This window comes from Mustela lutreola, chromosome 17 (genome assembly GCF_030435805.1).
Source record: "Mustela lutreola isolate mMusLut2 chromosome 17, mMusLut2.pri, whole genome shotgun sequence".
Lineage (NCBI taxonomy): Eukaryota > Metazoa > Chordata > Mammalia > Carnivora > Mustelidae > Mustela > Mustela lutreola.
Window position 1 is genome coordinate 21,063,934 of NC_081306.1, and position 13,932 is coordinate 21,077,865.

Genomic DNA, 13,932 nt, shown 5'->3' on the forward strand with positions numbered 1-13,932 from the left:
AAACGGGTGCAGGAGGAAGGACCTGCATTGAGGAGTACTAAGAAACAACCTATAACCCATTACTCTGAAGAGATATTTAACCTGTGAAATTTCCACGGATTAAACGTGGTCAGAGATGGGCGTCGCCTGGTTCCTGGCCTGTGCACACAAGCTGTTAGTACTTTCTCGAATTACAGTGAAAGTAAGAGTCATGGTGGCTGCTTCAATCTTTTTGAGGAATTAAGCAAGAACAATTTTCTTCTTCAAAACAATAAAGAAAAGTTTTAGTTTTAGGGAAGAAAGAGAAGGCAGGCAAGTCCTAAGAATCCGTGTCAGTGTCTCCTTCAGTTGAGCCTTGCCCAGGCACCCACATTTGCCTGCACACACCGTTCCCGAGCAGGACTCCCACAACAGCCTATGCTGGTCGGTTCCCAGAGCCCCAGGCGCAACGCTGCTCTATGCAGAGGGTAAAAATAGCATCTTTCTGGGTTTCACTGTGACCTGTCCTGGGACACCTGACTCTACTGGACATCACAGTGGGGAAGAGACAGAATCCAGGGTGGATCTGCAGGGAAGGGCTGTGCATACCTGGTCAAGGAGCTGGATTTGTTTAATGAGTGAACCAGCGGAAGTCAGTGGAAACAACAACGGTGGCGCCCAGGCAGCCTCTCCAGCAGGCTCCTCCCACTCCCGGGTGCTGCCAGGGAGCTGGGGGCAACTGCTGACTGCTTGCCTTGTTGAAGTGAGGCTGCCTCCCCACTCCAAACTGCTTCAAGCCCCCGTCTGCCGGGCAGAGAAAGGAAGAGCCCAGCCCTCGCCTGTCAGCTGCCCTGGACAGTCTGGAGGAGACAGGTAGGAACGGGAGAGCACATTCATTTATTCATTCCTTCAAGAAATATTTGGTATTTTCTTGTTCTTTGCTATACCCAGTTCTTTAGCAGCCGCATACAACACCGTCAGTGAAACGGACACTCATCTTCCAGAATCACCTCACTGGACCTAGAAAAACACCAGCACCAGTCGGGCAGCACCTCCGGCTCCAACACCCTCAAGATGGGACCCAGCTCTGCCGGGCATCTCTTACAAGTCCTGATTAATCCAACCTTTCACTGCGTTCCCCCAACCCCACGGGGACTAGCTGCTCCCTGTGCTCACAGTGTCGAGTACCTTTCTGCCTACCTCCCATGGACTCCCACAGCCTCACCACTGCACTGGCCCCTGGAGGAGGAATCTGAAGTAGGTGTATAGCAGGGAACACCTTCAAACCTACAGCTCTCTTCTCTGGTACAGAACAGCCTCCTGGTTTGGTTCAGCCCTTCACGTGTCTATTAAGAAGCCAGTTTTCCCTCCTGTGTAAGAAATCCTGGCACTCACCAAATGGTTTCTGTAATTCCCTCCCTCACGGAAACATTTTAACTAATTGATAGAATCTCAGTGGGCACTTCCTTGTGATTTACTAACCACTCCTGCGGGCAAGACCCTCAACATTCTCACAACCCAAAGATGACGGCCAAAGCCACAGGCCGCCACCGCCCCCCCCCCCCCCTTCACAGATATCTGCTGTGGTTCCTCAGTCTAAGATGGTAGTTGGGTGCTCACAACCGAAACGGGAGCTGGATCCCTCCAGCTGCCCGACCCCTCTTCTCGGCCTCTCCTGTGAGGGGAATACCCTACCAGCCAGTGCAGGAACCGGCTGGGGAATACTGGGACCCTGGGCTGGAGCGCACACATTTCTCCACTGACCACATCACGTGCGAATCTCTGCATTTTGTATTTTAGCTCCCACACCATTGTTCTGTTACTCATCCTTGCCTGGCTTCCTGGCAGACAGTGAGAACAAAGGACTCTAGCAAGTAACCTAAGTCACTGAGGCAGGGGTCAGGCCTCCAAGAGAAAACTTGGTGCAGCCAACCCTGTTCTGGCAGATGGAAGAAGTGGGTCAGACGTGCTCCATGGACTTCGCCATTGTAGTGGTACCTCTGGAGTTTGCAGAAATATGTGATTTACTAAGTGTTTCAAGTAAAGTCTGGGTTTCCTGGGAAGCCCAATGCACACTACTACAAAAGAAGAGGAAACTGGTCTGTTTGAAATGTCTCTGTCTTCCCTCTATTTTCACTACTAACTTTCTAAACAGGATGGCTGAACCTCAGTACTACTGACATCTTGGTCCAGAAAGGTATTTATTGTGGAAAGGTATGGTGCGGGGAGAGGTAATGTTTTGTGCATTATAGGAAACAGGTAGCTGCACTCCTGGCCTCCACCCACTAGATGTAATGACCAACCCTGAGGTGTTACCACAAAATTGACTCCATTGTTACCATGTGCCTTTTCAGACAAAATCGTCCTTGGTTAGGAACCCCGGTCTAGGGACACGTCATTAGACCAGGCTGGTATAAAAGTTTTCATCTCTCCACCTGGTCTTCCTACATAGCAAATCTGGACTTCCTGACTCTCCATATATCTAATCCAATTGTACAACAAATCTCTTCCAAGGCCCTGGAGACTTCTTGTTACCACTGAAATAAGCTACGATCTCCAGGCTTGCAAGGTTGTCCTCGACAATTGAGGCCCCTCCAGCCTCACTGTCTACTACCCTATGCACATTCCCCAACCAGCTCAGGTGAACCAGTTCTAGGTTCTGGAATAAACAGGCTCTGGCCTTTCCAGTCTCAGTGCCCTGACCAACTAAATTTTTCCTGCCTAGAGTACTCTTTTTTTAGGGTCCTCTTCTTTCTTTCCACAGAAAGTGAACAGGAGGGGCTGCAGGTCTCCGTCCCTCCAACCAGGGGAGGAAGGGCACTTGAGCCTAGAAATGTGGAAAGAAGGAAACTTTTTTGTCCTCAAAGAGAGCACTATGGAAAGGCAAGACCCCACAAGACGAGTACTGCCACTATCACCACCGCCTTCTTGAAGCCTCCGAACGCTGGGAACTCCTCCTCGGCCCTGTCTCTAACTCGCTCTCAAAGCGCCTTATGTAACGCCAACCAATACCAGGACGTTTCTGGTGGGTTGTCTTCACCGGCTTAGGAGCTCTTGGAGGGCAAGATGAGGGTCTGAGTGCTCTTCCGAAGGGCCTCAGTGAACGCGTGCTTCAGCGCCGTACATCGCAAGGGCAGGAGGCTCGGAACCTTTCAAAGGTCTCTCCACGCGGAAATGCGCGGACGGGTGCCCCGAAGGGAGACGGGTGGCGCGCCGGCCACTTCCTCCCCACACCCCCCAAGAGGGGCGAGGTGCCGGCACACTGCCACTCGGTCTTCGCGTCCCGGGAGGGAAGACCACAGCTGCAGGATACAGGGAGGGGCCGCAGAGCTCGGGGCCTTCCAGACGGGAAAAGTCAGCTTCACAAGAGTCACTCACGAGCCACTCCATCTTTTCCAACGCGCTAGACCGAAAGCTGCCGCGGGGAATGCCGGGACCTTCGGACGGCCTGACGCATGCGCAACGGCTCAGCCCTCCCCCCCACCACCAATGGGCGGGGCGGAGTACGCAGGCGCTTCCTAAAGGACCTTTCGGTTTCTCTGGTTTCCGCCTCCTCCTCACCAATGAATCGACAGGATCTTCTTCGTGTCTTGCCCTGGAGCCAATCGGTGTATTTAAGCAAACGGCGGGTGGGGGGAGCGGGGCTTTAGGCGTTTGTTAACTCTCTCCTATTGGTTACTGCTCTTCTGTTGGCCAGACGCTTCCGCTTCCGACTTGCATGGGTTTTCTTTCCAATGTAGGTGTTGCTCAGTGGGTTTTGCAGATGGGACAGCGAAGTGGTTAAAGACCGTCGCGGTATTGATGTGCTACGCACACTTGTAAACACGTCCATACTACGTCATCCTGACATCCTATTAAGTCAATAGAATTACCTTTTTCGTCCTCGAGAAGAGGAAACCACGACCGTTTTTAAGTGACTGTCACGAGAGAACTAGGGTTTCCAACCCAAAGTTTTCTTCCCTGTTTCAGTTTTAAATATCCCGTGCGTACCGCAAACCGTTCTCCCATGAAAAGAGTTTCCGCATTTCTTATTCCACAAGCTGCACTCTCTTCCCAGAGGAAATAACTGTTACTTGTGTGTATATTTTTCTGAGCCTGCCTATGAAATTTTGCCCGTTTATCTTGAAGGTTTTCTATTTCGATATATCGACCTCACCTTTTATCTTTAGACTGCCCCATTTAGTCATATACCAGAACGTTATTCAATCTTTAATCATTTCCATTTTGGTGGACACTGAAATACTTTTCCTAATTTTGATGTGTCTTTGTTATCCTTGATTGGGATATTATGGATATATTTTGAAGAATGAGCTGATAGATTGGGATGTGGAGTTTGAGGGAAGTTAGTGCAGACTCCTCTGTGGTCTCTCTGCCTTTATGCTGGCCCATTCATCCATCCATCATTTATGAAGACACTGGTTGCCCAGTGAAGGAGTATACTGGATCAGGACATAAATGGAAGGAGGTGGGAAGTGAAATAGACTAACTAATCTCCCTACGAATGCATTCCACTTTGATTAAATATAACACTGAGTAGTTTTTTCTAAACAATCCTGCACGCATTGTCTATTTGATCCTTAAAATGATCCTGCAAGGTATTCTATTCACTTTACAGATGATAAAAAGTGAGTGCTGGAGAGATCAAATCTACTAGCTACCATATCTCATTATTTCTGGAGTACATAAAAATGCTCATACCTCCTTGTGTCATGACTTTTCTGTTATCTGCTGTGTCCCTACTTAGAGCGCAGAGTAACTAGACAGCTACATTTTAGGAAAGAGAGAGCAGAATGATTGTGGAAAACGGCAAATATGACAATTCGCTTTTTCTCCTCCAGTCCCCTGTGTTTTACTATGACTCTAACTCCACGTTAGATTAAAAATATTCTGTAATTTTGATGGGAAGTTCTTCATTACTCCAAAGTGTTTAAGGATTCCCTCTTTATTTTCCTATTTCCTTCCAAGTTACTTAGCAATTTAAATGACTTGCCTAGAAGATATGACTGTTCAGTTTCCTTGGTAGTTACGGTTCTCATAAATTAATCCACTGCCATTCTGGTTTATATATTAACGTAGGAGTTTAGTCATTCTGACCCTACCTTCTGAGAACTTCGTGTACTCTAAGCTTGCTTTTTAATAAAAAATTTGAACCTGCAAGTCTCTGGAGTTTGATAAATACACCAAGATAATGCCAGTACTTGGTTAGATCTGGAGACACACTTGAAATATTACTGAGTGGAAAATCATTAATATAGGTCATGGCTCGGATTACAACTGGAAAAACCAATTCAGAACAATAACATAACTAGATTTATTTGGAGGGGGCATTATAGATATGTTCAAGGTGGATATTTGTCACTTTTTGTTTGGCACTGTCCAAGAGACAGGGTAGCTCCAAAGTAGTAAACATAAAAATCCTTCATTTCACAAGTTTAGTTCATAGTGTGAAAATGTGTGGGGCTTAATTCATTTCACTAAATATTTATTGAGCATCTTCTACGTATGAGACATGTGTTTAAGTGTTGTGGAGTGATATACATAAAGTATATCACTCTTCTGAAAATAGTCCTAAAACTATTGATTTCCTTTTCTTTGGAAATGTAGTTGCTAAACAACTTACTCATACTAACCCAGTTTCTCTAAGGAAAGAGTACATGAAATATGGTAGTATGTATGTATTCCCATGGCAATTCTAGTGTGCTATATCACATATTGGCATTCTAATTCTAATACCTGTGTTCCTCAAGTTGACTCATGGTGTGCTGGACTGATTGCTGAATTCCAGTAATGTTAAGATTGAAAAAAAAAAAAAACCAGAACTTGAGGCAGGGGACATGCTTTATGGAGAGATTGATCTTTACTGGGATCCTAAACTTGCTTAAAGAATCTCAGAGCATCCCATAATCCAGCAATTATATAACATATCCAAATGCTGATAACAAATCTCATGGCTGGGACTTTGGAGGAGGAAATTTAAATAAAAAGGTTTAATTGAAAGGAAAAGAGTCTTTCTTTTTTCCTCATTAAATATTAGATGAAGCAGGAGATGGCATGTAGACATAAGGAAGATAAACAAGATGACAAAGGAACATATGGATAAGAAGTATTAGTTAACAAGGGCATCTGGGTGGCTCAGTCAGTTGGACGTCTGGCTTCAGCTCAGAACATGATTCCAGGGTCCTGCGACCAAGCACTGTGTCGGGATTCCTGTTCAGTGGGGAGTCTACTTCTCCCTCTCCCTCTGCCCCTCCCCCCAGCTTGTGCACTCTCTCTCTCTCTCTTTCTCTCTCAAATAAATAAATAAAATCTTTTTTAAAAAAGAAAGTACGGGGGACGCCTGGGTGGCTCAGTTGGTTGGACGACTGCCTTCGGCTCAGGTCATGATCCCGGAGTCCTGGGATCAAGTCCCGCATCGGGCTCCCAGCTCCACGGGGAGTCTGCTTCTCTCTCTGACCTTCTCCTCGCTCATGTTCTCTCTCACTGTCTCTCTCTCAAATAAATAAATAAAATCTTTTAAAAAATTTAAAAAAAGAAAGTACGGGTAGATAGACTGAAATACTGAGAAGAGGCAAAAAGAGATTGAGAAAGATGGGGGAATGGATAGGTACAAAGGTGAACTGTTTGAGTTTTCATTTACTATTAATCAATTCTGATTATTTTATGGAATTATATCATTATATAAGGATATTTCAAGTGGAACTGCCTTTTAAAGTGCTTAATTTTTTACAAATAGAAAAGTAATATTATTACGTGTAATAAATAACATATAACATGAGTACAACAAGACAGTGAGCTATGTCTGTACTGAGTCAACAACCTCTGAGCTGTTGATGAGACTCACCTAAGATCTATCGTTATCTGTAGTCCACAGGATTTTTAGTACATAAGCACAGAATATTAGAAACAACTAACCATATCTTCGCAGTTTAGGGTTTTGGGGAATATATCTTGGTTGCACTAGGGCTGGCTCTCCTCATATTCATCAGGACAGAGTGAGAATGAGATAAAGGCAGAAGAGGAAGAGGAGTTAAATGATGATGGGAGTTTTCCCTTCTCTCAGCCAAGTTCTCGTCCCTTTCCCAGCAGCCTCCTTAGTGCTCCCTTTACCTCCTTGTTTCTTAGAGTGTAGATGAGAGGGTTCACCATTGGTGTGACCACAGAGTAGAAGAGGGAAATGAATTTGCCCTGATCCTGGCTGCTGGTCTTAGCTGGAAGGAGATAGCCATAGATAGCTGAGCCATAGAAGAGTAACACCACCACCAGGTGGGAGAGGCACGTATTAAAGGCCTTTCTCTGTCCCTCCGCTGAGCGGATCTTCAGCACTGCTTGAGCTATGTAGCAGTAGGAGATCAGGATGACGCTCAGAGGGACAGCAGTGAAGAAGGTGCAGACACCATTGAGCACAGCCTCATTGAGACTCGTGTCTCCACAGGCCAGTTTGATCATGGCAGGCACCTCACACAGGAAGCTGTCCACCTTCCGGTGCCCACATAATGGGAGCTGCAGAGTGAACGTCGACTGGATCAGAGAGTTGCTCAAGCCACCCAACCATGCAATGGCAGCCAACAGCCAGCACAGCCGAGGGTTCATCACGGTGGTGTAGTGCAGAGGGCGGCAAACTGCCACATAGCGGTCCCATGCCATCACCACAAGCAGAATGCACTCGGTAGCCCCCAGCCAGAGGAAAACGTAGAGCTGGGTCACACAGCCTCCATAGCTTATGGTCTTGTCTGGTCCCCATAAGTTGATCAGCATTTGGGGGACCGAGCTAGTAGTAAAAGCAAGGTCTAGGGACGAGAGGTTGCTGAGGAAGAAGTACATGGGAGTGTGGAGCCGGGCATCCAGGCAGGAAAGTAGGATAATGGTTGAGTTCCCAAGCAAGGTCAGCAAGTAAGAGAAGAGAATGACTATGAAAAAGATGATCTCTAGCTGAGGATGGTCAGATACGCCCATCAGAATGAAGCCCTCCGAGAAGCTGTAGTTGGAATCTGCCATTCTGGTTGCTGTCAGTCACTTGAGGGATCTGTCCAGGGAAAACCACTGAGAGAAAAGCAAGTAAAAAAAGCAAAGTAGATAAGTCTTCTCTGCATCAGAGAGAGTCTATCAGTTTTCTGGGCGTCATATGTAAGTACCAATTTAATTTTTGTGACTGCACATGTTCACTGCAATCCCCAACAACTGTCAGTCCCACATGAATGGAAACTTTATTCCATCGAATGGCAAACGTGAGTTATTGTTGCATTGAAAAAAGTGCCTTATGAAGAACAAAAAGATTAGGGACCTTTAGCACAGTGGTCACAACAGGGTAGAGGGAGTTGACCATTAGAATTACATGTAGAAATTCTTAAAATGCACATTTCCCGGGGCGCTTGGGTGGTTCAGTGGGTTAAAGCCTCTGCCTTCAGCTCAGGTCATGATCCCAAGGCCCTGGGATTGACCCCGAATTGGGTTATCTGCTCAGCAGGGAGCCTGCTTCCTCCACTCTCTGCCTGCCTCTCTGCCTACTTGTGATCTGTCTGCCAAATAAATAAATAAAACCTTTTAAAAAAATACACATTTCCCCAGCCAAGGTTTTTATATGTTCATGGGAGAGGGAAGCGAACTCACTCTATTTGGAAAAGCTCTCCAGAAGTTGCTGATAAACATCTCCCCTCTCTTCCAAATCCTTCCCATTCTTGGTGAAAACTCCTGGTCTAAAAAGAAGAAGTTTGAAGAAGAACATGATGAGTCTATAAAATCATGAAAAAAGTGAAAAGAGTCAATAATTCACCAAATACAGAAGACACAAACATGTAAGTTAGGAGGAGGTAAAGGCAGGATAAACAAACTTCACATAAGCCTCAGTAAAGTTAGGTGGAACAGGCTAAGGAAATAAACAGCAGTTATGCATAGGGGGTTAAAAGAGTTAGTGGGTACCCATTATTGGTAAAGGAAACTGGAAGATTTTGGAGGGTATCCTTGATCTTTTGAGATATATAACCATCATCCCCATGGAGTAGCTCTTAACATCTCACAAATAAAAATTAGGCCTTGCAGGGGTGCCTGGGTGGCTCAGTGGGTTAAGCTGCTGCCTTCGGCTCAGGTCATGATCTCAGGGTCCTGGGATCAAGTCCCGCATCGGGCTCTCTGCTCGGCAGGGGGCCTGCTTCCCTCTCTCTCTGCCTGCCTCTCCGTCTACTTGTGATTTCTCTCTGTCAAATAAATAAATAAAATCTTAAAAAAAAAAGAAGAGTTTTACTTTATTTTTTTTAAAGATTTTATTTATTTATTTGACATAGAGAGATCACAAGTAGGCAGAGAGGCAGGCAGAGAGAGAGAGAGAGGAGGAAACAGGCTTCCTGCCGAGCAGAGAGCCCGATGTGGGACTCGATCCCAGGACCCTGAGATCATGACCCGAGCCGAAGGCAGCGGCTTAACCCACTGAGCCACCCAGGTACCCCAAAAGAAGAGTTTTAAAAAAAAAATTAGGCCTTGCAAAAATTGACAAGGCAAGAAACAACAAATGTTGGAGAAGTTGTAGAGAAAGGGGAGCCCTCTTACACTGTTGGTGGGAATGCAAATTGGTACAGCCACTTTGGAAAACAGTGTGGAGTTTCCTCAAAAAATTAAAAATAGAGCTTCCCTATGACACAGCAATTGTACCACTGAGTCTTTATCCCAAAGATACAGATGTCACGAAAAGAAGGGCCATATGCACCCAATGTTCATAGCAGCAATGTCCACAACAGCCAAAATGTGGAAAGAGCCAAGATGCCCTTCAGTAGACAAATGGATAAAGAAGATGTGGTCCATATACACAATGGAGTATTACTCAGCCATCAGAAAGGATGGATACCCAACTTTTGCATCATGATGGATGGAACTGGAGATGATGCTGAGTGAAATAAGTCAAGCAGAGAAAGTAAATTATCATATGGTTTCACTTATTTGTGGAACATAAGGAATAGCATGGAGGATATTAGGAGAAGGAAATAATGAAGAGGGAGAAATTTGAGTGGGAGATGAGCCATGAGAGACTATGGACTCCAGAAAACAAACGGAGGGTTTTAGAAGAGAAGGGGTGGGGGGAGGTAAGCCTGTTGATGGGTATTAAGGAGGGCATGGACTGCATGGTGCACTGGGTCTTATATGCAAACAATGAATCACGGAACACTATATCAAAACTAATGATACTCTACTAAAGACAGCTATTCAAGCTGAGACTACCCAAGTTGGCATGATACAAGGGATTATGCGCCACCACCGAGAGAATATACTTCCCGTGATTATGGTCATTCTAGTTCACGTGATGACTACCCATCAAGAGGCTACAGTGATAGAGATGGCTATGGTTGTGATCGTGACTATTCAGATCATCCAAGTGGAGGTTCCTACAGAGATTCGTAAGAGAGTTATGGTAACTCATATAGTGCTCCATCTACACAAGGGCCCCACCATCTTATGGTGGAATCAGTCGCTATGATGATTACAGCAGCTCATGTGACAGATATGGTGGAAGTTGAGACAGTTACTCAAGCAGCCGAAGTGATCTCTACTCAAGTGGTCGTGATTGGGCTGGCAGACAGGAAAGACGGCTTCTCCCTTCTGTGGAAAGGGGGTACCCTCCTCTACATGATTCCTACAGCAATTCAAGCCATGGAGCACCAAGAGGTGGTGGCCGTGGAGAAAGCCAATCCAATAGAGGAAGAGGCAGGAGCAGATATTAAAAACAAACAAAGGGGTGCCTGGGTGGCTCAGTGGGTTAAGCCCCTGTCTTTGGCTCAGGTCATGATCTGAGGGTCCTGGGATCGAGCACTGCATTGGGTTCTCTGCTCAGTGGGGAGCCTGCTTCCCCCCTCTCTCTGTCTTCCTCTCTGCCTACTTGTGATCTCTCTCTCTCTCTCTCTGTCAAATAAATAAATACAATCTTTAAACACACACACACACACACACACACACACACACCCCAAACAAAACTTTGGACCAAAATTCCTGTTCAAAGAAACAAACAGAAAAGTAGAACTTTTTCTGTCATAACTATTCAAGGACTACTAAAAGGGAAAATTGTGTTACCTTTTAAAAATTTCCTGTTTAAGTTCCCCTTCCATAATTTTTATGTTCTTCTAAGGGTAAAAAAGTAAAACCTGTTTAATCTTATTTGGCTTTATGACATTGCTATAGATAAGCAAATGTTAAATGTGTTAAGTACTTGACTTGTGTACTAGTGTTGTAATTTTTCAAGTTAAAAGTGTCCCTTTTAGGCCAATTCCTATATCTGATTTTTCCCAGTAAATGAAGCAAAGCAATTCTAAGATCTTCCACAAACATCTAGCCATCTAAAATGGAGAGGTGCATCCTTCTGCTATACAAACAAGCTAGCTATTAGAGGACGGTCGGGGCATGCTACTCTCAGGATTTCAGAGTGTCTTCAAAGTGAAATCTCCATGTTCTTTGTATGAAAAACCTGAGATCAGATGCTTATGTAAGGAAAGTGCTTTTCACCCTATAAATCCAAAAAAACAACTGAATAATGCTGGTCGTATTTTGTCTGACATTTCCTTGGGAATCTACAAGAACCTTCTATTTCCCCTCCCCCAAGAAGACCATTTAAGTGTGCCTTAAGCAACTACAGAATACTAAATAAAAAGTTTGGCCAAAATAAAAACAAACAAACAACAACAAAAACATGATGTACTGTATGGTAACTATCATAACACAATAAAAATGAATAAAACAAATATTAACTTTAAAAAAAATAGGCCTCGTTAATAATGGGCCAGTAGCATCCCTCTATCAAGTCAGGGATGATAAAGGATTTCAGAGAACTTTTTTTCCTCAGAGAACTTTTCAACCCTCCTTCAGGCAGAGCTTTACCTTACACATCAAGCAAAGTTTTAACTACTTGTCCTTTTCATTTAAAACCTAAGGATGCAGAGGAACAGACTTACCATCTGATAGCCGGCTCATCTTTCTAACCCAGAGTTCGTTCTGAAATCCGTCTCATACCTCTGGCTAGCAGAAGTGCTTCTCCTCTTGTACCCACAGAGGGGAAAGAAACGGGCAGACACTGTCCATTTCTTTCCATAAACTGTGTGACATTTGGGTGGCTGTTGTTTTGTGGCTGCTCAGGGATGCCAGAATTTCAGACCGGGCTCTATTCACACAGACTGGTGTTCAGCCCAGGAACAAACCAGCCAAAGCAAAAAAGGGAAAAACCATACCTAGAGTGGGAAGCGATCAGCCTCAGTCACCAGAAAGAACAGAAGAAAATGCAGGATCAGCTAGATTCTGAGTGGGGAGTGGACTGAGCCCGACACACTCCCCAAGCCAACAGGACTGCAACTTCAAGTTTGAATTCAGCAACTGGGCTGCCCTTCAGTTTGTCCTCCTCTCTCAGAGGGTCTCTTTCCCTGGTTCCTGTTTCTCTCATAATCTGGGAAGGTTAAATCGATCCTGCACTACTGGCATTTTAAGAGGGGCCTAGACAGAACAATAGTGATCTCAAAGGGTGTGCCATTTATGGGCCACTTTTGGCAGGGGGACAGCCAGATGGAGGTTGTCTGAGTACAGAATGGTTTTCAGGAGTGGCTTATATGATGCGCAGATGGTCATCATGGCCTGCTGGTGAATGTGGTTTGAATGCTAAGGATATTGAGAAAAACAGCTGAGACTTGTGTGTCAAAGAGAATCCCAGATACTGTAATCGCCCACCGTCACCCAGTTTTCTGCCTGCTCCTCCTCCGAATTTCACAACTCTCAACGGACCACTCGTGGACTAGGTGCCACATCTGGAATTGGGGTTGGCCACCTCCTGTCATGCCAACTGCTCCAGAGCCACTGGCGTTCCCGGTTTGAGACAGCATGCTCTCGGAGTCCAAGCCTTACTTTAATACTAGCCTGAGCAGTGAAGGGAAAGTGCATCATCAAAAGCAGAGAAACAGGGGCACCTGGGTGGCTCAGTGGGTTAAGCTGCTGCCTTTGGCTCGGGTCATGATCTCAGGGTCCTGGGATCGAGTCCTGCATCGGGCTCTCTGCTTAGCAGGGAGCCTGCTTCCCTCTCTCTCTCTGCCTACCTCTCCATCTACTTGTGATTTCTCTCTGTCAAATAAATACATAAAATCTTAAAAAAAAAAAAAAAGCAGAGAAACAAACCCAATTCTAAATTCCCATTCCTGGTAGAGAAGTTTTTACGACATGTTTGAAGTATTTCCTTTATTTGGGAGAAGGCTGGCAATGACATTCTTGAGGGCTGTTTGTGCCTGACTCTCTTGCATGGATGTTCTAAGTTAATCTTTCTTAAGGACATGGTCAGAATGGGAAAGGGGTTTTCAGTGGAGAGTAACATTGCGGGAGAATGGCAAGGAGAACCTCAAACAAAACAAAACAAAACAAATTTGTCTAGATGGATGAAGTCTAAGGTGAAATACAAACAAAATCTCTCCAGGCAGAAAGCTTAAGGTATCTGGGGCGCCTGGGTGGTTCAGTGGGTTAAGTCTCTGCCTTCAGCTCAGGTCATGATCCCAGGGTCCCTGCTCAGGGGGGAGCCTGCCTCTCTGCCTACTTGTGATCTCTGTCTCTCTCTGTCAAATAAATAAATAAAATCTTTTTTTTTTTTAAAGAAAATTTAAGGTATTTGATCAGATGAACAGGATTTTTTCCCTAAATCTTAGAATTCAAGAATGAGATATAAGTGAGTTTGAATCTTAAAAGAGATAAAATAGGACCAGTAAACCAAAAAGGTGGCAGAGTTCAAACTAAAATGATGGAAATTGTAATGCCTAAGGGGCATCCCAGTTTTAAAATATTGAACTTTAAGAAAGAGTTATTGAGAGAAATTAAGGGAATAAATGCTGTCTGAAGGGGACTTCAACTTTTGACGTTCATATCAGGGGAGACAACCAGTCTCCCTTAAAGTTGATTTTGAAGCTGCTGTTAGAACAGAAGTCAGGGCTGCACAGATCATGAGCCCGAATACCACCGACTCAGAATGGAGAT

General features: G+C 45.0%; 1 protein-coding gene and 1 long non-coding RNA gene across 2 annotated transcripts; one reads left to right on the forward strand and one right to left on the reverse strand.

Moving 5' to 3' along the window:
* The first annotated feature begins 2,058 nt into the window (after positions 1-2,058).
* On the forward strand, positions 2,059-4,934 carry LOC131819292 (uncharacterized). The gene is made up of 2 exons (XR_009349127.1): positions 2,059-2,155; positions 2,723-4,934. It is a non-coding gene; the product is annotated as an uncharacterized LOC131819292 (long non-coding RNA).
* A 2,080-nt stretch (positions 4,935-7,014) lies between these two features.
* LOC131819283 (olfactory receptor 2C1) lies at positions 7,015-7,953 on the reverse strand. Its single transcript, XM_059154192.1, has one exon. It carries the CDS (start codon positions 7,951-7,953, stop codon positions 7,015-7,017), a length of 939 nt encoding a protein of 312 aa, XP_059010175.1.
* Positions 7,954-13,932: the final 5,979 nt, after the last annotated feature.

Coding starts and splice junctions, on each gene's coding strand:
- LOC131819283 (XM_059154192.1), bottom strand. CDS start 7,953: ATGGCAGATTCCAACTACAGCTTCTCGGAGGGCTTCATTCTGATGGGC.